At 51.1% G+C, this 20,960-nt stretch overlaps 2 protein-coding genes across 5 annotated transcripts in view; one reads left to right on the top strand and one right to left on the bottom strand.

The window, feature by feature from the left end:
- Nucleotides 1-16,444, top strand: part of RBPMS (RNA binding protein, mRNA processing factor) — a 192,153-nt gene extending 175,709 nt beyond the window's left edge. For 2 of the 3 annotated variants that reach the window (XM_055416552.2, XM_055416549.2), the window contains 4 exons: nt 1,936-2,069; nt 3,937-4,006; nt 9,306-9,407; nt 16,330-16,444. In XM_055416552.2, the coding sequence (XP_055272527.1) occupies nt 1,936-2,069; nt 3,937-4,006; nt 9,306-9,320 (219 nt within the window). In that variant the 3' untranslated portion in view covers nt 9,321-9,407; nt 16,330-16,444. The remainder of the gene's footprint in view (nt 1-1,935; nt 2,070-3,936; nt 4,007-9,305; nt 9,408-16,329) is intronic. The other variant, XM_055416551.2, reaches the window with a different exon arrangement.
- On the bottom strand, nt 6,247-20,350 carry LOC148773749 (uncharacterized). 2 transcript variants are annotated; one of them, XM_088832785.1, is made up of 5 exons: nt 16,770-20,350; nt 16,193-16,393; nt 11,733-11,835; nt 9,230-10,212; nt 6,247-8,703 (listed from the first exon to the last, which is right to left on the bottom strand). In XM_088832785.1, the coding sequence occupies exons 1-3, from the start codon at nt 16,782-16,784 to the stop codon at nt 11,737-11,739; spliced, it is 315 nt and encodes a 104-aa protein (XP_088688911.1). In that variant the 5' UTR covers nt 16,785-20,350; the 3' UTR covers nt 6,247-8,703; nt 9,230-10,212; nt 11,733-11,736. The 2 variants fall into 2 exon arrangements, with proteins under 2 accessions (XP_088688911.1, XP_088688910.1); XM_088832784.1 differs by lacking the exon at nt 16,770-20,350 and having other exon boundaries at nt 9,230-16,058; nt 16,193-16,335.
- Between the last annotated feature and the right edge of the window lie 610 nt (nt 20,351-20,960).

Raw genomic sequence — 20,960 nt, 5'->3', positions numbered from 1 at the left:
TGCTGAGATGGGGCATTTTTCTCTCAAATGTACTTGACTGCAGAGCGTGACTCGCTTCTTCCGGCTGCCCTTGAGGAAACGTTGTTCAAGAGCAGGGTCTCTCAAAGTTAAGCATGTATATGCAGCAGCGTTACCTGTTGGACTTGATAAATGCAGGTGCATGAGCCCTCCCCCTAACAGTTTCTGCGTTTCGGACATGGTCCCAGGTGATGCTGGTGGTCGGGGGACCATGGTCTGAGAACCACTGGTCTAGACTTGTCCCTTGAGTCCACAGAGAAGAAAATCGTTAAACCGAGGGCTGTTTATTAATGGTGGCTCCCAGGAGTTGAGCCGGCCGCCTAGTAAGCACTTCTCGTGACTGCTTCTAAAGGCAAGTGGGATAATGATGACATTGTCACTAGGAAGGAAGAGCACAATGAAATAGTAGCCCTTTGGATGCTTTACCGTGTTTGCTCCTCAAAACACTGCAGGAGAGCTACTGGGTGAGGCATGGAGCCCTGTCAAGATCTTCCTATCCTTGGCAACACTGTTGAGGATGTGAAGTCTCTGTATTTGAATCCTCTGGGCCTTAGTCCCTCATCTGTACATGGGAGAGGATGGATGTTTTATGGGTATCTCCGCCTCTTCTCTCGCACTTTATTTTTGCACTGAGTCATTTCTTCTCTGGCTGCTCTCCTCCTCCGGTCTGTCACCAGTCACTGGAGCTGGTATGATGCTGAGGTGGTGGAGACTCCAGGGCTACCCTTGCTGCCCTGGGGAGGAGCGTTCCTCAAGAAGCGTGATGGCGGAACCCCAGTGTGTTCTGGATGGTGAAGCGAAACAGGGATGACTGTCAAGTGTCAGGATGAGGTTCTAGGGGAAGCTCCCAGGGTCTTCCATGTTGCTCACTCACGTGTCGCGGTCTGCGTACTGTGTCTAGCAGTCTCTGGCGCAGAGCAAGTAGCAGTATCAGTTTGGATCGTATCTGTTACGTTAGAGGTTCTTTCAGGGACTTCTGAGGCCCCTGGAATTGCACACAACACTGTGAGCATGCAGTTGTGTACATGGGGTTGAGCACACTTGCATTTTTCTGCTGAACAGGACGGTGGCCTTAAGAGAAGGTCAGCCACGCTAGAAGGTCCCTAGAGCCAGAGTCAGCGAGTCATGGGTTTCCCCAATGTTTATGACGTGTCTAAGTAGCCCCTAGGCGCCGGGCAGGAGTGGCCACGAGTGACTGGGAGCCGGAAACCACAGCAGAACAGCAGTCTGAGCGGGCATAAGGATGAACCCTCTTTTCTCAGAGGAGAGCTGCGATTAGCACAAAACACTTGATCCCCCGGGGCTGGCTGCCTGTACTGGGGTTTTGCCCCATGAGCTCTTTCACTGCTCTGTCCTCCTCGGGCACAGGGATGTTGCTGATGACAAGTGCAGGCTAGGCCAGCTCCTACTGGAAGGGGGATGGCGTTGCGCCCATGGAGCTGGAAGGAGGCAGCCTTTGGTTGAGGGGGGCGACGTGGCAGGGAAGAGCCCACCTTCTGGGCATGCACAAGAGTGGCCACATCCCAGTGGGTCTCAGGCCCATTTCCCCTCACTTCCCTGAGGACCAGCGTGTGGGCTGGCTGTACCTCTGCTCAGCAGCTGCCTGCCCGTCCCCCGCGGGGCTCCGGTCCCCCCACAGGCAGGTGCCCTGCAGAGTGCGAGGCTGTGTGTGTGGTGGAGAGGCTGGAGCGGATGTGCGGGACGGGGTCGGGGGGTGGGTCTCCTGGTCACCGCCACCTGCACCAGAACGGGCATCATGCCATCCACCCCGCAGTCCCCCTCTCCCCGGGCTCCTGTGAAACACCAGCGTGCCCTGGGCTCCGCGCCCCAGCCCCGCACCCGGGCATCACCGGCCGCCACCACTGCTCCCCCCGACCCTGGCGCACACGGACCCACCCCCCTCCACTGTGTGTCTAGGTTCCCAGCCCCCCACCTGCCACGGGGCTGTGCCCCTGCCCCATCCTTTACTACCTGTCTCAGGAAGGCAGCTCCAACTCTGCCCTTTGCTTAGTGAGCAAGTGGATTCAGATGCACAAAGCCATAAGCCATGGGTAGGTATGAGTTTTTTCTGTTGTGTCTCTCCCTTCTGCCTTCCCTTCCTCTACCTTCCCCTTCTCCCTTCTGCCTCTGCCTCCCACATTTCCCCCGTCTCTCCCTCCTTTGTTCTGCACCCCCTAAATCCCCCATGTGACATGTTTTTAGCCTACCTGCACGGGAAGGTTTGATCTGTGTCCCCTTCATTGCTATGAGTATTGAAGAGACTCTGGTTCAGTCCTAAAAGAGCTTCAGTACCAGCTGGTGGTCCCCCCAGGAATACAGCTTTGCCCTCCTGATACAGGGGCCCCACTTTGGCTGGTAATCCTGTTTCTAGTCATATCTGATGTTCTGCCCTGGCGGCTCTCTAAGGCACAGCTGGCCCAAGGGCTTCCACGAAACGGAGTCCTGGTGTTAGGCAGAAGCTCCATATACAGCCTTGGTATATGGAGTGAGCAAGGCCAGACTGCTTTGCTCCAGGCGGGGATGGTGTCCCCTAGTGTGGCCCCTCCCCATAGAATACAGCCAGAGAGACACAGTCACTCTGTGAAGGATGCCCGTAGGGTCGAAGGGAGCTCTGCAGACTTCTGCATGTGACCCACGGGGAAAGGCCAGGGTCCGGTCGGGGCCTTCTTGGGCCCATTCCCAAACAGCCCAGCTTGAAGAATCTAGTTAGAGCTGGAGGAGCCTGTGCCCTGGATCCTGATTCAACCCCAGGCCCACTGGGCTCTGACCATGGTGGACACCACTCAGAATACCCAGCCCTCGGCCGATTTCCCCACCTGTACCTATCAGGTAAGAGGAGGTGGAAGGTCTCCAGGCCCTCTGCACCTCTGGGTCAGCCAGAGGGCCACTTCATCTCTTCATGCTTTGGAGATACAAATAAGATGGCTGTGAAAAAGGGGTTCTGCTGGCAGATTTGATTTTATTAAGCCACGGAAGTTGACTTGCCAGGGTAAAGTACCTCCCAGCATCGCATTCCACTCTAGAAACAAGCTCCCGTGAATTGAATAAAGAGCAGTCTTCCTCCTGCCATGCTGGGGTGGGTACCACCTCCGGGTCCTCTGCTGGCAGCCTCTGTCTCTGCTGTAATTTGTCTGCCTTCCCCCAACCCCAGCACTGCTTCCTGTGTTGCTCAGGGGCTGGTGGGAGTATAAACGGAAGCAGCAGTAAACAGGGATCTCTCATCTCTCGCCTCTGTCCAAATGCTTAGGGGCAAAGCCCACGATGCCAATAGATGGACGTCTGTTCAAGCCAAAGGGCACGTGCCCTTTTGTTATTTTCACATTTTGCTCGGTACAGGATGGAGAGCATTCTGCCAAGTATACCCAGCATCACAGTCCATTTGTGGGTAGGGCTGGCCTTGCATTCTGGAAACCTAACAGAAGAGATGGGGCCCCACAGAGTGAGCAGAGGGCATGGGATACCAGACACACTCCCCAGTGCCCAGAGGCCTTTTCTAAAAGCACAGGAGCAGATTCTCAAAAGCCCTCCTGGCCAGACCACTGGCATGGGTGGTGTCAGGAACCGTCCCTACCTGATCAGAGAGAGACAAGTTTCCAGCTGTTAGGCAGGCTGGCCCCCCAGCCTGGGTGATGCTGGGTGAACATGGGGAAGGTGGCTCACTGGGCAGATTCCAGCCCGGCCCAGGCTGTTGGCTATAAAGGAGGCTGGGAGCAGGGGACCCCCGGGGCTCCTGAGATCATGGTCCTGTGGAGGTGTTCTCAGGATGCGGCGCTGATGCTTTTCAGCCCCTGGTGGGGAGCTGCCCGCAGGCAAGGACCTGGGAACAGCAAACGGGGTGGGGGCCCTGCCAGCCGCCCTGCGAGGAGTGGGCGTGCGTCCGGGCCTTGGCTCACAGCCTTCTCCCCACATGTCTTCCAGATGCGCTGGCTCCCTCCCTCCGAGGCTGCTTCTCAGGGCTGGAAGTCCCGTCAGTTCTGCTGAGTCCTACGTAAGTACTTGCTTTCAACAAGAACCGTGTCCCGCGCCTGGACGAGCCCAGGACAGAGCAGACGTTTGTAACCTGGCGGCCCCCATCCTGCCCCGGTGCCCACTCCTAGGTGCTTCCTGGGCTCATCCGAGGTCGTTCCACTCACCCCAGGAGCCCCGCGTGGCCCAGAGAGTTCTGAGGTTCACTTTCCTGCCCTGTTGACCTGAAGCCTCAGCTGGTGGCTCAGGTCCCCTTGGTTTCCGTTTCCAGGGGGACTGCTGAGGGCAGATTTCCCTTGCTGACATTCTGGGTACCATAAAAGGTCAGGACTTCCAGAGGGCTCTCGTCCTGGGTCAGAAGGCCAGAGCCTCACCTAACAGGAGGATTAGCGATAGGCATCAGAGCCTCGGAAATCCCACCCCCCAGGGGTGGTCCACACTCCAACCCATCAGGATTCTTCTTCTGGCAATAAGTAAGTTGAGGGATGACGTTTTTGTGCTTGAAGACATCAACTTCAATAAGCCACGATTGTACCTTGCCTTCCCCTCAGTTCAGTCGCTCAGTCGTGTCCGACTCTTTGCGACCCCATGAATCACAGCATGCCAGGCCTCCCTGTCCATCACCAACTCCCGGAGTTCACTCAAACTCATATCCACCGAGTTGGTAACCCAATGTATTTCTGAGTATGGTCAAAGAGCACTTGTCCTCGGGTAGAGACTTAACATGCTTGCAGGGTTGGAGCTAAAAAGACTTCTTCACCAAGCAAATCTCAGAACTTTTATGACAATGTGAGCACTGTGCATCGTTGAGATCAGGAAACTCTAGGATGCAGCAGTATTTCTCAAACGTGAGATCATGAAACCCTTTTCTCAGAGAATCTTAGGAGACTCAGGCTTTACTTAGAGCACGCCTTGGGAAAACTTGCCCTCACCTCTTACCCAGAACCTAAATCAGCGGCACCCATACATAACCCTCGGACCAGTAGTCATCTGTCAATGCTTGTCATTAATCTGTGATGAGAGGAAAAAAACCAAGGTTCTTCCCTTCAAGCTGCTTGTATTTGTCATTTATTCTGGAGTGATGTTCTTCTCTTTGTGTTAAAATACATTTGAATGAAATGGTAATGTTAGTGAATGACAATAGTATTTTAAATGTTCATGGTAGATACCTAAAATGTTCCTTTAAAATATTTTGTGACATCTTAAAGTTTGTTATTTAAGGGAGACTTTTTTTTTCCTGCCTGAAAACACAAATTTTAAGTTTTGAGGTGTTCCAGAGTCCCTTTAAGTCCAGAATTTCCTAATTCCATGCTTCATATCGATATGCATGCCCATAATTAATTTTTATTATTATGTTTTTTTATGTGGACCATTTTTAAAGTCTAATCTGTTCCAGTACTGCTTCTGTTTTATAGGAGGGTTTTTTGGTTTGGTTGGTTTTTTGGCCATGAGGCATATGGCATCTTAGCTCCCCAACCAGCAATTGAACAGGCACCCGCAGCATTAAGGTGAAGTCTTAACTACTCAACCGCCAGGGAAGTCCGCATAACAGACTCCAGGCCTGTTCCCCCAGGGGGCCCTCAAGGATTTTTTTAACACATTATTGACTGGGAGCGGGGTTGGTGTTGCAGAAACTAATGCCTGTGGCCAGTGGTTGGTTATGTAAGTCACTGTTGAGCATTTGGGTAACAAAAGATGTGTTAATACACCGAAGTTGTTGATTGATCCACGCTGAGCTCTTATTTCTAAGGGAAATGAGCGACTGGAAAAGTAAAGGAGCTCTCTCTGTTCTTTAAATCAACACGTTATGTATCTATGTGATAGATGTAAAAATGTGTGAAACGGGCCTGTGCCCCTGAAGAGCTTAGGTTCTAATGGGCAAACGCCATGGACACCCATTTCAGAGTGAAAGGAGAATTACCGCTCAGGATGCTCCTAAGGAGGTGGGTGTGCGTGTGGACTGCCATCGGTGGCCTAAGTAAGACCTTTAAAATAATGGTGGTTCGATGGTTGGGTATTATTGACTCTTTAATCTGTTCAGCATCTTGCTTGACAGATGATTTTTAGTCTGGTTGCAACGTGTGTGCCTCACTACAGAGTTTTGCTGATGGTTCAGCCATGTGGTAGAGAATCCCAGAACACATAATACTGATCTGAAGTGATCAGCTTCCCAGATCGTTTGAGAATAGGACACTCGCAAGTCTGTAGTTGTTCCTTAGAAGGAATAAGGGTTACGCAGTTTTCCTGGTTGGAGTTCCTGGTTATGCAGTTTTCCTACGTTTCCAAATATAATTAAATAAATCAGAAAAAAGGGGGAAGAAAGAGTTGGAGTGGATGTGAGAGGGTGTTCATTAGAAAATCATGAACTTTCCCTGGCCGTGGACCAAAACCACAGCATAGAAACTATAGGCACATGTAGTTACAGCCTCACCAAATCAAAGGAGGAGGTAGCAAGAGAGATGACAAAGCTGGAATTGAAGCTGTTTGTTCCCATTGTTTACTTTCAGGGAGGAATGGCCTCGTCTGTCTTTGGTTGTGAACAGGATAGCCCTGGGGGTGTGGCTATCACCCAGAGAGTCCAGGAGCTAGATATCCAGGCAGAACTTAGAGTTTAGCAAGGTGGGAAGGGCAGTCTTTATGGTGCCCTGATAACTGCTGTGGCTCCTGCAATCACCCCTGCCTTCTCCCTAGAAGAGGCCCCAGGACCATTCCCTTTCTTCTATGAACCAGGGTCTTTCAGTCACACTGAAGTAGATTAACACAATCAGTATTCAGTGAAGATCTGCAGGCCATAAGGTGCTATTCTAGGTGCTGCGTATACAGCAGTGGATGGAAGCAGACAAAACCCTTGCCTTGGTGGAGACATTCTAAGACAGGGAGAAGAACAATAAACTACTAAAACACAGTAGGTCAGATGGTGAGAAGGGCTAATGGAGAAATGCAGAACGAGAAAAAAAGGCAAAAAAAGCAGGTGCTTCCTTGTACACAGGAGCAGAGATGAAAGCTCGCCCATATTTATATGGGCTTCCTTTTCTAGAGCAAACCTGTGTGTGCATACCTGCTAAGTCACTTCAGTCATGCCCGACTGTGTGTGACCCTATGGGCTGTAGCCCGCCTGGCTCCTCTGTCCATGGGATTCTCCAGGCAAGAATACTGGAGTGGGTTGCTATTTCCTCCTCCTGTGGATCTTTCCAACCCAGGGATCGAACCGGAGTCTCTTAAGTCTCCTGCATTAGCAGGCGGGTTCTTTACCACTCATGTCACCTGGGAAGCCCCAGAACAAACCTCACTTTACTCAAGTTTAGGGGAACAGTTTAACTTCTCTGTTCCTCTTCTGCTCATCTCCTTTTGCTAAATCAACGTGAACAGGCTTGAGCCGGGTGACGCTTTAAAGCACTGCTGGCTTTCCCAAACCTGGGAGGCCCGAGTTCATGAGCCCTGCCCTGAGAGGGGTCTTTACGTGCCCTGGTTATAATTTCCCCACCCAGAAGCCTGGGGTTGGTCTGTTCTGCTTCCTGTGTGTATTAAAAGGTAGGGATGGGCCTGAGACCTGCCTCCTGCCAGGTACTGGGGTTGTGGCGTCTTTGGGAGTTCCAACACACCAGGCGTCTGCTCACCAGCTCATCTGCAAACCCAGACTGTGTGACAGCCCCCACCCCGCCCTTCGTCCATAGCCTGTTTCTGGCTGGAGACCCCCGAGCATGCGCAGTAGAGAGCTGCCCGTCTGGTCCCTGGAAGACGTTCACAGAGAGCAGAACTGTCTGGGCAGCTCCACAGGCACAGGGCAGCGCCACCTGCAGGAACCCACCTGCGCCTCTGCCCTCGCCGTTCACACCATCAGCTCTACTTGGCTGAAGGTGGAGGTTCAGAAGGCCCCGTGTGCGCCCCATAAAGTTAAAGCTGAACGCCTGGGACTCGCCTCTGGTGTGTTGTGTTCCTTGGGGAGTCATCTCCTGGGCGTCTATAGCGCAGACTCTGTCCCATGCATTCTGTCTGCCCGCCCGGTGTGCAGACAAGAGCTGCTGCTGTTAGCAACTGCAAAGAGTGCCTTGGTGATAAAAACCCTGTGCTCCCAGAACCTGGGGTGAGAAGCTAGGGTCCCAGGACTCTTAAATCACCAGTCCTGAGTCATCACGGTAAGCTTCAGTCCAGAGGCTGAGTGGCATCTGGTCATCAGTATGATTTCTTAAACAACAAGCATCCCAAAATTGCAGCTTTGGTCTGGCCGCCCCGGGGCCTCTCTGGGTCTCTCCCTCCTTCCTCGCCTGCGCCCGGCAAGTGCGGACAGGGCCAGGGAAAGGTGGGTGAGGGGAGATGTTCTGTTTGCAGGCTGAATGTTTATTTTTTCTGTCCTCAGATAACCCAAGTTTTACTAGGAAAGCAGAATCACATCTATTCATCTTTTAATGTTTTTTATAGTGAAATTCTGGGAAGAACATTTTTTTTTCTCCCCCTTGCTTCTGAGAAGAGAGATGCCCTAAGAAGGCGATCTTTCAGTACAGGGCATGGGTCTCCCTGCAGCCTCCTGGAGTCAGCTTTGTACAGTCGACCTCCAGTTCACGCAGCCTGCCTGAAGCAGGTGCTGTGTCCCAGGAAGAAGAGCAGTGCTGAGAACTTGAGGAATGTTAGTGGGGAATGGGATCCACAAGGGCCATCCTTCGGGCTTCCTTGGCACCAGGAATTCTCGATGAAAACCAGCTGGCTCAGAGGCAGCCACGCCTGCAGGAAGAACATTCAAAAATGTGTGGCTCACTGAGGCTGTCCCTTTGCGTTTCAAAATTCTCAGATCTTGGGAATAGCAGGATATGTGTTTGCTTTGGGTTTTTGCGTTCTAGTAGGTGGTTCTCCTGGAGAGTGGCTCCTTGGCCTTGGGCTGAGCAGAGTTGACCCTGGGGTTTGGGGTGGCCCCTGGAGTTGGTTTTGGGTTCCTCCCCTTGGGGAACCTGAAGCTTTTGGCCAGTGCTGGGGATCTAGCCCGTGGGGATGTGTGTGCAGAAGCCCTGCCAGTCTGCCCCCAGGGAGCTTACACCCTGGTGTTCTTGAAGGGCACCCCTTTCTCCAGGTGCCTTCCCCACTGACCTAGCTATCAGGGAGCCCCGCTCTGCTGCCAGCCACCTCACCCCCGCCCCGCAGAGCCTTCTCCACCGCACCACGGGCCCTTCGTGGCCCTGATGATCCTGGTCACTCCTAGTGGTGTCACCCCTTGGGCTCAGCAGGCAGAGGCCTTTGGTGCTGGGGCCTTTACCTTTCAGCTTTTTGCCCTCGGAACCAGCCGGCGTGGACGTCACTGGTGTTAACGGCTGCTCTTTTCTCCACCCCAGGTTCCAGGTGTGTGATGGTGGCTGCAATCTGTCTTGTGGGTATTAATGCAATCTTCAAGTGGCTACTGTTCTCGAGCTGTTCTACAAAACTGGAGCGTGCTGGTGAGTTCCAAGGCAAGACTGAACAGTTCCTTCCGAGAAGCCTGGGCCGGGCATGACCGCGTAGATAAGAGTGGTGTGGTCGGGACCAGCCTCCCATGCGGGGTGGGTGCTCGGGATCGGGGCGAGGTCTTTGTCGCTTCCTCCGGCCGCCGCCTGCTGAGAGAAGTCGTCCCAGGAGAGCAGGTGAGCTCTGCAGTTTCTTAAGAGCGTGTGGCTCAGTGCTTGGCTGTCGCAGCTTTGCTGGGTGATGCCTGGTTGAGAGTTGACACTTCTCATCTGGTAGCATCCGGGGATGAGATAGTCCGCCGAAGGGAACTTAGGTATGAATGAAGCTTTTCCCTTGAAGCCTTGAGCCTTTTTTTTTAAACAGTTTTGGTAGAAATCTTCATTTATAGTATGTATATCCCTCTTATTAATCCATTAATGCTAAATATAGTGTAGCCCTTTCTTATGACTCAAGACATGTTGATGAGCCTTTTCAGAAATAGAGCGATGATGGGCCTTGAGCGTGACTGAACTATGATGGAATCTCACTGGATTCCTCTAAACTGCGGGGCTTTTCTGGTGGTGAAGATTTGGGTGACTTATCCGTCTTTTCCACTGATACCAGCTGTCACTGCTCAGTTCTGCTTGTAGCAGTGCAGGAGGTCTCCATCGTGCAGCAGAGTTTCCAGAGGCGAACCGTGTGTGGGGCTTCCAGTCTTTTTGGAAAGCTTGACCACGGACACCAGGAATGCCAGGGGCAGGCCAACCGCAGTTACGGCTCGGCCCAAATAAGGTGGCAGACTGCATCCCTGTGAGGGGCCTATAAAGCAAAGATGAGTCAGAGAACACGATTGCTGCTAAGGACAGAATCGGGCAGTCAGGCCTAGGAGGTCATTACCACATTTGGGAGGTAAGCAAGCACGTGCTCAGACCACCACCTCCCCTGTCCTCCAGAGGGGCGTGTGGTGCCTGTGCGGGGAGCTGGCCTCCAGCACTCAGGGTCTTTTTTTCCCAGTGAGGTCTGTTTCTCACACTAACCTGGGGCTTCCCTGGTGGCTCAGGCAGTAAAGCATCTGCCCGCAATGCAGGAGGCAGTAACCAAACTTACCAACAGGTAAACGTTTTTCCCACATCACTGGGGAAAGCCGACATATACCCACCAGTTGTACAGGCTTCTGATTGGTCAGATTTTCCTGTTGTCATGGGCCTCAATGGAAGTGCCCAGGGTATTCTTATTGATGTTACCACTCAGTAAAAAGACAAGATTTTATTTTGCTTTCTCCCCTCCTCTGGGGAAATTTAAGGACCAATTGAAAGCCACCCATATATAACTTTAGAAGCAGGTTAGAGTATGTTTTTTTTTTTTTAATGCAATAAATCAACCGACACTTCAGTAACTGGGGCACAAACAGATGAGCCCCGTCAGGACGCAGCTGGAGCATGTGGTGGCTGTCCATGGACAGCGGAGGGCCTGGTGACGAGGGGGAGGGGAACCAGGCTTGGTCCTGCGGGGAGGCAGCTGGGAGTCTGACCACAGAGGAAACTGAGTGGGCGGGCGGTGCCAGTGTGGACGCGGGAGGAGGGTCGGCAGCATTAGCCATGGTCCTGATGAAGCTCCCGGGTCCCAGGGCCACTCAGGGAGTTCCAAGACCTCCCCGCCCACTCAGACAGCCCCGCAGAGGGAGGCCTGGCCTGGGTGGAGGGGAGGGTTGGGCCGCCAGGCCCACGCTCTGTTCCTATGGGCAGTGGCTGCCCAGATGGAGGGGGGCCGCATCTTTAGGTTAGGGAGGAGTTCCTAACCACAGAAGACTGGTCCCCGGAGATTCTAGACTGTGAAGCTTTCTATCTTGTAATATTTATGTTTATTTGGTTGCACCGCTGAGTCTTCTCTTAGGATCTTTAGTTGCGGCATGCAAACTCTGAGCTAGAGCACGTGGAATCTAGTTCCCTGACCAGGGAGCGAACCCTGGTCCCCTGTGTTGGGAGCACAGAGTCTTAGCCACTGCACCACTGGGGATGTTTTAACTGACCCTTTTTAAATGTTAATTAGTCTTTTTATTACAAATTAGTATGAACATTTTAAAAAAAGCTGACAGAAAATGAAAACGAAACCACTCAAAAACTTTAGTCATATGATATTGGGATTTGGGTAGAAGGGAATATTCCTTACTTGACTTTTAGTAAAAGTGAACAAATGTTAGAAAAACTCTTGGGGAAGAAATCATTAGGAAACAGGTCAAGTATATAGGGATGGATTGGTGGAAAACAGGATTTTCTTACTGCTGGGAGAAAAGAAAAAAAAAGCTCGTAAGGTACTTGGATCAATAGACTTGAACCTACCAAGTTACCTCTGGGAAGAGCGGCCTCTCCCGGGTTTCATGGCATTGACCACCACCAGCAGGGCAGCCCTTGACCCACACACATCAGCAGCTGTCCCCGGGCACTGCGGAACACAACAGCTGAAATGAGCTGGTTTAGAATTGCTTTGTATGCCTTAAGACACCAGGAGACATTCTCCATTGTCTTCACATTGGGCGGGTGCTGCGTGGTTCACTGTCTTCCCTTGTTCGTCCCATCACGTGCGTGTCATAGTTGACCCCCTTTCAGGAAAGGCTCTGTGAGGAGAGTCTGCTGTTTGAACAGAGGGGCCTGACCCCCTCCCCACCACCGCCGCCCCAGTGCTGTGTTCCCGGATGTCTCTGCCGTGTTTAAAATGTCCTTGTTAATACATTCCAAGGTTTGAACTCCCGTTCCTTGTTTACAGGGACTGAAATAGCCACATTTTGACCTTCTGTTCAGTCTGAACAGCTATGGCAATGCAGACACATTCTTTTCCCATGTGAGAGCTGCCTTAGTTATGGAAAACCTCAGGAAGCTGTCAACTCACACCCCCTTCCTTGTCCTTTTTCACTCTGAAAGATGCGTCTTTCAGCCCAGGTTAACCAGCTCCATCCACCTTTCTTTCTGCTCAGAAACCCGGCAAGGGGACAGAGTATCCTGAAGCCAGGAGACTTCTCAAAAATCTGGGCAGGTGCCTTCCCAGTCCCCGTTTACTGTGGCGACTCCTGCTCCACCCCCAGGGCCAGTGTGCAGAGCTCCACATGGGCTCCGGGCACCTCCTTGCTCTCAGATCATCAAGCCTAGGGGCCCGCGTCTCTGGGCCTCCTCCCACTAACAGCCAGTCGTTCTGGTTTCATTTGTCCTAGAGTCTTAAGTGTCTGCATTTTTGCTACATGTAAGTGACTGTGTCTGGAGTAGAGGAAGGTGGAGATGGTCTTAGGGAGGAAAATAATCCAAGGTGATCCTTGTGTAATCTGAGTAAGTGGTCTGGATGGGGAGAACACCTGTGAAGAGCTGAGAAAGCCCTGAAGGAAAGGCTGGCAAATACAGACAGCATGGTCTTGCTGAAAGGGGATTTTAACGAAGCTTTTGAGGGTCTTGCGGAGGCACTGAAAATCTGGGTGCGGGGACAGGGGGAGGCGGTGGTGCTTTAGGAACTGTCCTCTGGCTATCCAAAGCACAATGAAGAATCAAGTGGAAACACCCAGGTGAGGCGAACCCAGATGGTAATGCTGGTGTCAGGGTGACAGAGTGACCCAAGAGTGCGGGGTACGTGAAGGCAAGGTGGTGAGTCTGAGACGAGACGCGTGGCCTTTGTGGTCGCGGCAGAAGCATCCAGCACAAAGGTGAGTGAACAGGGCAAGCTGGCTGCGGATCCGCAAAGAGGCCAGAGCAGGCACGGTGCACTTCCCGAAGGCAGCCTCAGCTCCTGAGAGGCAAGCAGGCCTAGAGCAGCCAGGCTCTGCCTGCAGGGGCTAAAGCTGCGGGCCCACCGAGGAAGGATCCTCTGCCTGCTTGCGCAGTCCCTGAAGACCATCGGTCTCGGCTGCCCTCCAAGCCCACGTGCTGTCAGAGGCCGCCAGCCATTGCAGGCCCCTCAGGTTCCCAGGGCTGCCCCAGTGAGTTGTTCTGAAGTGAAAACTGCTGCTTCTTAGAATCGGGTTTTCTGCGATCCATGCTCGCAGCTTGGGTTGCTGGCGTGGGGCCAAGTTGGTAATGATGCAGGACTTGTCATTCCAGGCCCGATGAGACCTGAATGTGGAGGAAGGAAACTGGCCTTGCCTCCAGTTTCCTGAGGCTGGCTCCCCTCCTCCGTGGACAGCAGAGGTGGGGAGTGGGGGGTGGGCAGGGCGCTCCTTCGGCAGACTTGAGGCCCGACGCTCTAGAGTTCATTAGGGAACGGCAGCTGCTGTGTGACCCTCCCTGGTCCCAACCCCAGAGCTGCTTCCTGCTGTTCACACCTGGACACGATCGTGATTTCTACTGGGTAGAAAGATTCAGGGGGCAGAAGACATGTGGCTTTTAAGAAGGGATCCTTCCAGATGAAGTTGGTGTAGTGGTGTATTCTTGGTTATCAAAATTGCGTAGCTTTGGTAGTTTGGTAGATATTCGTGATGTGTGAAAAAGCATGATAGCTGTATAATCTTCATCACATAAAAGTGGACGCTTAGTTGTGAAAATAGACCGAAAAGGACACATCAGCCAGCAAACTGCTCGTGAATATGGATGACTTTTTTTTTTTTGCTTCTTGTGTTTCTGATTTCCTATTAGGCAGGTGTTAGATTCCTCCATCATCGAGCGAGTTGCAGGGGTGGTGGTTAGGCACTGTGCTGGGCACCGGGAAAAGCAAAGGAATCAGAGTGCGGTTTCCTTAAGGAGGGCACGTCCTCCTGCTGAACAAGTCCTGTGTTTCTGAGAAAGGCGGGAGGAGGTGGGGATCACCGAGCTTAAGCTGGAAGCATTTCTCAACCCAAGGGGGCACACTCTCCCTAATTGCCAGAGTTAGTGTTCTTGCCTGGAGAATCCCAGGGACGGGGGAGCCTGGTGGGCTTCTGTCTGTGGGGTCACACAGAGTCGGACACGACTGAAGTGACTTAGCAGCAGTAGCAGCAGCACGTCATTTGGTTAATAGTTGCAACAGGCTGAAGAGACAGGTTAAGTGCTACTCTAACTTCAGAGAACCAGATCCCTACTTTTGAAATCAACACCCTTCTCGTGGACTTTCCCCCATGATCCCTAGGTACATCATTGCTGCATTCAGTCTAACGGCTTGTGGCTCATTATCATTTTTACCCGTTTGGACTATCATCCAAAAACTAGGCTGTGACAAGATATATTGGGTCATAGTTGAGACCCAGCTGGCACTGTACAGATCTGGCTTAGATAGCAATATTAAGGTCATCTTATCAGCTATATTTGGGGGTGTTAAATGTAGTTGTTTCTAATTTCAGGATTCCTTGCTAATAAATACATTTTCCTAAATAAGTCTTAACACAGGGCAGTACCGTAAGTTCCCTACATACGAATAAGTTTCACTTCAAGAGCACGTCTGGAAGTCCAACAAAGTTAGCCTAGGTACCCAACTAACACAACAATACTTTACTGGGTTTGTAATACTTTTCACACAGACAGTGCAGAGAAAACAAAACACTTTTACTCCTACAGTCCCCTTGATAAGTACAGGAATACAACAGCTGGCCTACAGGGGCTGGCATGGAGTGAACAGGCAGGAACGCTTGCTGACTGGGGGAGGGCGGAGAGCTGAAGGACCATCAGCAGTGGGAGATGAAGGCGAGGTGCAGTCTCTCACGCCGGACGTTGATGGCAGCATAGGCTCTGGTTCCCTGCTGGTTCAGTTCTGTTCTCTTGGGGAAAAACCATCCAGCGGTGTCTGGGTAGTAGTTTTTTTCCTTATCATGGATGATGTGGTAACACTGAATTGCACTCTGAATAGCTGCTGCAACCTTTGTGTTCCTGTCCTACGTTCCCATCCTGTGCCTCCTTAAAGAAAATCCCCTTTTCACTTCCTGCGCCTGGAAGCTCTTCAGTTTCTCATCCTCCTTCCCCTGGGCCTTCACTTCCATCTCTTCCTCTTGCTCCACACTGTTATCTTCACTTTTGTTTCCACCACTAGCACTTGGTGCTTCGTAGTAGTACTTGCTTCCGCACATCGTGGACTTGAGATATACTGTATGACTGTCCTCTATAGTGTAAAGTACACAAAAGCGCAGACACGTGAACGCACCTGATTGGCCATCACAATTTTCAACAGTTGGAATATAGGGGACTTAAACTGCATGTGTAATGACAGCCACCTCCCATGTACAAACACAAAATTCTAGTCCCTTTCCTACAGATTTATGTGAGCCTCACCTATTGGTAAGAAAAGAAGGGACTGGGGAGTTAGACGATAGTGAAATGAGTAAGAGTAGGACACTTAGCAATGCAGCCTTTGTGCATGCCTAGTCACTCAGTCAGGTCTGACTCTGCAACCCTCTGGACTGTAGCCTGCCAGGCTCCTCTGTCCATGGGATTCTCCAGGCAAGAATACTGGAGTAGGGTGCCATTTCCTCCTCCAGGGGATCTTCCCGACCCAGGGATCGAACCCACATCTCTTACATCTCCTGCATTGGCAGGTGGGTTCTTTACCACTAGTGCCACCGAGTAAATTCAGACACAAAGAATTGAGATGTGTTTAAGAAACTGCTGGGACCAAGGCGGGGCTCTGGCAGAGGCAAAGTCTTGTTGATTGTCCAAAAGCCCTTTTTTCTGCCACAAAAATGAGTGTTTCCTTGCAACTGCAGGGGAAGGAGGTCCTACAGGTTCCTAGTAAGAGAAAGATAAATAGAAATTAAGCACCCACTCCCCACGGTGAGGCCACCGACCCTCTGGTGCAGGTTCTTGCTGTGGAGAGGGTCAGTGTTCGTATTCTGTGTTTACACAGACGAGCACATGCACACCTCTGAAAGGGAGCAGCCAGGGGTTTCTCTGCTGGGACTTGTATCCACCGGTGTCTCCAAGCAGCCCTGCGGCTCAGAGGAAGGACTGTACATGGTTATCAGATCAGCTCCTCTTACACACCTTCTTTCTGTTTCAGGCTTGAAAAACACCTCGCCCAGTTTTGAGCCCTTCAAGACTTTGCCACAGCCTCTATCACACATCTGTTTTTCTCGAAGAAAAAAATATATAATAAAAAATGTTTTACTCTTTTACACTGTATAATTGTAAGAAATAGTGTGTTATTTGTGAACGCATGGTCTGCCATTTCTGTACAGTTTGGAGATATTTTCAAATGAAACATAAAAGATGTCAACGATAAAACCAAGAGAGTGAGTATTTTTATACCAAACATTTAAAGTGTGACAGGATGGATGATCTTACACTGGGTTGGATCACACATTTTGTGCTCAACTTTTGAATGCTTGTAATTTAAAATACCTATTTTTCCCTCTAAAATAAGCTGCATGTTTGAGGCATGGTTTAAAATATTATCAGAATTTCCCGGATCATATGGTGAATGTATAGAAATCTGTTTACCTGGCCTGGGTCCATGAGTAACGTGGCGATAGAGGTTAGAACTGCTGGTGTGGCACTTGAGGTTTGCTAAGTCTGGTACGAAGCCCTGCAGGAGCTTCCAGATCAGAGCCTGCAGGAGCTTCCAGTGCAATGGCGGGTTCCCAGCTGGGCAAAGCAGCCTGTGTTTGGTGCACACTCCTCATCGAGGTGCACCCTTAACAGGCCCAGCAGCTCCAAAGGTGACTATACAAACTGTGTGCGAAGTTCTGGGTCTTGCCTTTTTCTTCTAACAGCAGGCTCCTGCGTGAGCCCCGCTGACGCACGACACCCCCAGTGGACATGCAGAGTCTGAAGGGGAAGCCTCTGCTTGGGAGCCCAGCCCTGCCGACGTGGCCACAGTGGGCACCTCCCAAGCGATTTTCAGAATATCAGTTGAACTGAGCTGGTGTTCCTGAGTCTTGGTGACCCAAGCCAGACGAACCATTTAAAAACCTGACCTTGAATCCCGCTGTACTCACTGGGACACTTCGCCACACTGGCCTGGGGGGAAGATGCGTGAGCAATAACGAGAGGTCAGCTTGCTTCAAGACTCGCTCCACGCCCGGGTGAGTCCCGTGGGGGAAGCTGACACTCTTCCAGCGTCACCTCACACTCTCCCCACTGTGGAAGAGCAGCCGTGTGTAAACATATATTGACCTACGAATTTTTAACTGCTGACATACTAAACATGACCACAAGCTCTCTTACTGATCTGCTCACAGTGTGCTGAAGATTTTGATGTTCTAATGATTATATATATGGCTGGTGTTGGGTTTTTAGTTTCATTATTTTCTATTAGAAATCAAGGTGTCAAGATGCTTTTAAAGGTCATCACAAAACAAACAAGAGCCAAGGGTGAGAGGCTCTTAAACTTACGAGAAATGCTGGCAAGAGGTGTCCCCGGTGCACCCAAGTGCTGCTGAGGCCTCCAGCACCACCTGGTTCGTGGTGACAGTTCTGGACTCTTTGTTTCCAAGGAAAACAGAGCAACTTCCACACAGTCTGTTCTGCTTTTATAAACTGTTTAAAGGTACTTTTCTATTGTCATTTTTAAAAATAAAGTGCTAATTCCAGCTGTCACACCACTGCTTGGCAAATTCCTTCTTGCAAGACCAACCAAGTACATCTGATACTGCAGTCCAGAAAGTGGCAGATTTTGTTCCCATTTTCAGGTCTGGACAGAGCAAGCAAGGGAGGGATGGGAGGGCCTATGCAAATGCTCTACTGTGGGTGCCTAGTGACCCACAGGGATACAGCGGCCCTGAGCCCTCCAGACCCCACAGGAGGTTCACGGGGGAGACACATACCTCTCTCTTGATGTCTTTTTACTGCACTCAGCAGACTGCACATCCACCTCAGCCTACAAAGACTCTGCAACCTACATTTGTGGTTTTCTACTAACTTACTAGAGTAAGAAATACATTCTATTAAGTGATAAGACCGGCATTGATAGCCAAGCGATAAAAATGCTTTACATATAAGACTCTCACCAAGTCCTCTGTCCCCAGAAGGAGGGGGCAGGGGGAGGTCACAGTGCTCAATTCCAAGTAAGGGCAGCAACCACTAACAGCTACTAGTCTTGCTGGGCACTGACATTCTAGGTTCTGTTGTTGGATCACACGTACCTTTTGCAGAGGAGACCAGCCACCAAAAGTGGGTCCCAGCGACAGCCTTCCAGTGCCCTGGAGCCAGGGCTGAAGGCAGACAGGGACTGCACAGCTCTGCCCTGCCCAGGCTCTGAAGCCCACACCCATCACGGCTCAGGGCTTGTGGCTCTGGGACAGGCTTGATCACGTGACTTCACCTTCAGCCCGTCTGGGACTTTCCCACTCACTCCAAGGCACCAGGTTCAAGCCAGGCGGTGTAGATCTGAGGCCACCTCCCTGGAGGGGCTGAACACCATCACTGCTGTGTGCTTTTTCATAAAATGAGTGCCTGGTCAGCATCACTGCAAGGGACAAGTATGTAGAGAGTACCTACCCGTCTAGTGTGAACTCCAGGCACAACCCACTGTCCGGTCGCTTGAACACCAGCTTCATTTCCTGTCACCCCACTGAGCAGAAACACAGTGTATCTTCTGGACCTGGGAACTTGGGGTAAGAAAAGGGCAGGTCTGTCTGTTCCCTCTGCTTATACAATGTCCCAGTTTGTAGAATCCGGAAAAAAGGTAACTAGGCCATTTTTTGTTATCGAGTAAATCCTCCCTTGGGGGTAAAGATCTGCCACTTCTGAACACAGGACTAATGCAGCTATAGTATAAAACCACCACTTAGTACTGAAATTAAGAACTATGCCTTCTACCTCTAACAAAATTACAAAGTAAAGGAATCTGGAAAAGAACCTTAAAACTTGCAAAATGTACATTATACTTATAGTATAATCATATGTGTGGGCTTCAAATTCACTAGACCCAGTACCTGAATATATGGCAGGCCCACTTTCATAGAGTCAGCATGGCGGACGCCCCAACAGTTCTTGGGGTCTGTGTCACAATGACATACAGGAATCACCTGATTCCGAGTTTTGGGCAGGCGTGCTTAGCTCCAGGAGTGCAAGCAGAATCCCTACTGTCTCCCCATCCATCACTGGGACGACCGACTGTTAGGGGACGAGCGTGCTCGAGTATCAGCACAGGGTTGGCTCTCGTGCTCTTCAACCGGTCTCCCTGTTCTGTCACACCTGATGACATCAAACAATTAATTGTCCAACATTCTGAGAAGGCAGAAGAGTACCTGTTACTAATGACATTCTCTGTAACACTGGTCTTCAAAATGCCTACACCACAACTCATGACTCGGATACTGAAAAACCACATGCCGTCAACTAACTGATAAGCCTCTCTAAGCAAGGAAACATTTACCAGCCACAATGAAGCTCTGTCACCACGGCAAACCGTCCTGGACTGTACTCGACTCCCCAAGACTGGCCTGGCTCTGTAACGGCCCCAAGCCCCTAGATGCCAAGATGCCGTGAGAAACCTTCATCTTCTTTTCTCCTCTTTTTGCAGCTCTCCAGCGACCCATGGCTGCTGATTCACCCGGACTTCCATGGTGAAACCACGCTTTCCTGCTTTATGAGTGGAAATGTGCCCATGAACCATTACAACAGGCCCATAAATCAAGACCACAGGGAAGCCTGTTCCCCACTGCTCACATATACCACTCACTTCAACTCTCTTGCCATGCTGCTGCTGCTAAGTCACTTCAGTCGTGTCCAACTCTGTGTGACCCCATAGACGGCAGCCCACCAGGCTCCCCCGTCCCTGGGATTCTCCAGGCAAGAACACTGGAGTGGGTTGTCATTTCCTTCTCCAATGTGTGAAAGTGAAAAGTGAGAGTGAAGCTGCTCAGTCATGTCCGACTCGTAGCGACCCCATGGACTGCAGCCCACCAGGCTCCTCCATCCATGGGATTTTCTAGACAAGAGTACTGGAGTGGCTTGCCATTGCCTTCTCCGTCTTGCCATGCTAGTTAACAATAAACAGAAATTTAATTGTGTTAGATGCTTCAATTCAACCCAAACTTACGTGGAATAGGAAATAATGCTCAGGTTCAAATATTAGTATTTACCTGGACAAGAGAGTACTTTTTCCTTAAAATTAGGATGCAGATAAGTTCAAAACTTCTTGACACTCACATGCAAGATGAAACCTGGTCCTGGAGTTTCTGGAGATGGTCCTGCCAAGGTCAGGCTGTGGTTTACCCCATAAGGTGAGGTGGCCCTGACAGTCTTTGGAGCCCTGCAAAGTTCTGGGTGGTGGCAAGTCACTGTTTTCTCACAGGGTCTTGAACCCACATGGTTTGAGTCACAGGAACATGCTGGCCCATCTCCAAACCAGGAGAGCTAGGGTGTTCCAGGCCTGTTTCCAAAGGATCCATGGTAGCAGCCTTGCCACTTGGCCTGCAAGCACCAGCAGGGCTTTCCAATGGAAACCCCACTATGAAGGGAAATGTGCTTTTGTTTCTTGAGCTACGGCCAGAAGGAAGGGCAATAGCATGATGTCAGGGCCTATTCCAGCTGTGCGCTCCCCAAGTGCTCACTCAACACCATGCTCACAGGGCAGGGACGGGGGTTCCAAAGTCCAGCTCACCAGAGAAGTAGTTTCCAAGAGGTCCTTTGGTTCCAAGAGGTTCTCCCCCACAGAACACCCATTCTCTCGGGAAAAGCCCACAA

Source organism: Moschus berezovskii, chromosome 26, assembly GCF_049115385.1.
Source record: "Moschus berezovskii isolate FMDL1 chromosome 26, NW_MosBer_1.0, whole genome shotgun sequence".
Lineage (NCBI taxonomy): Eukaryota > Metazoa > Chordata > Mammalia > Artiodactyla > Moschidae > Moschus > Moschus berezovskii.
Note: the sequence above shows the minus strand (reverse complement) of the source record. Positions and strands in the feature narration are given on the sequence as shown.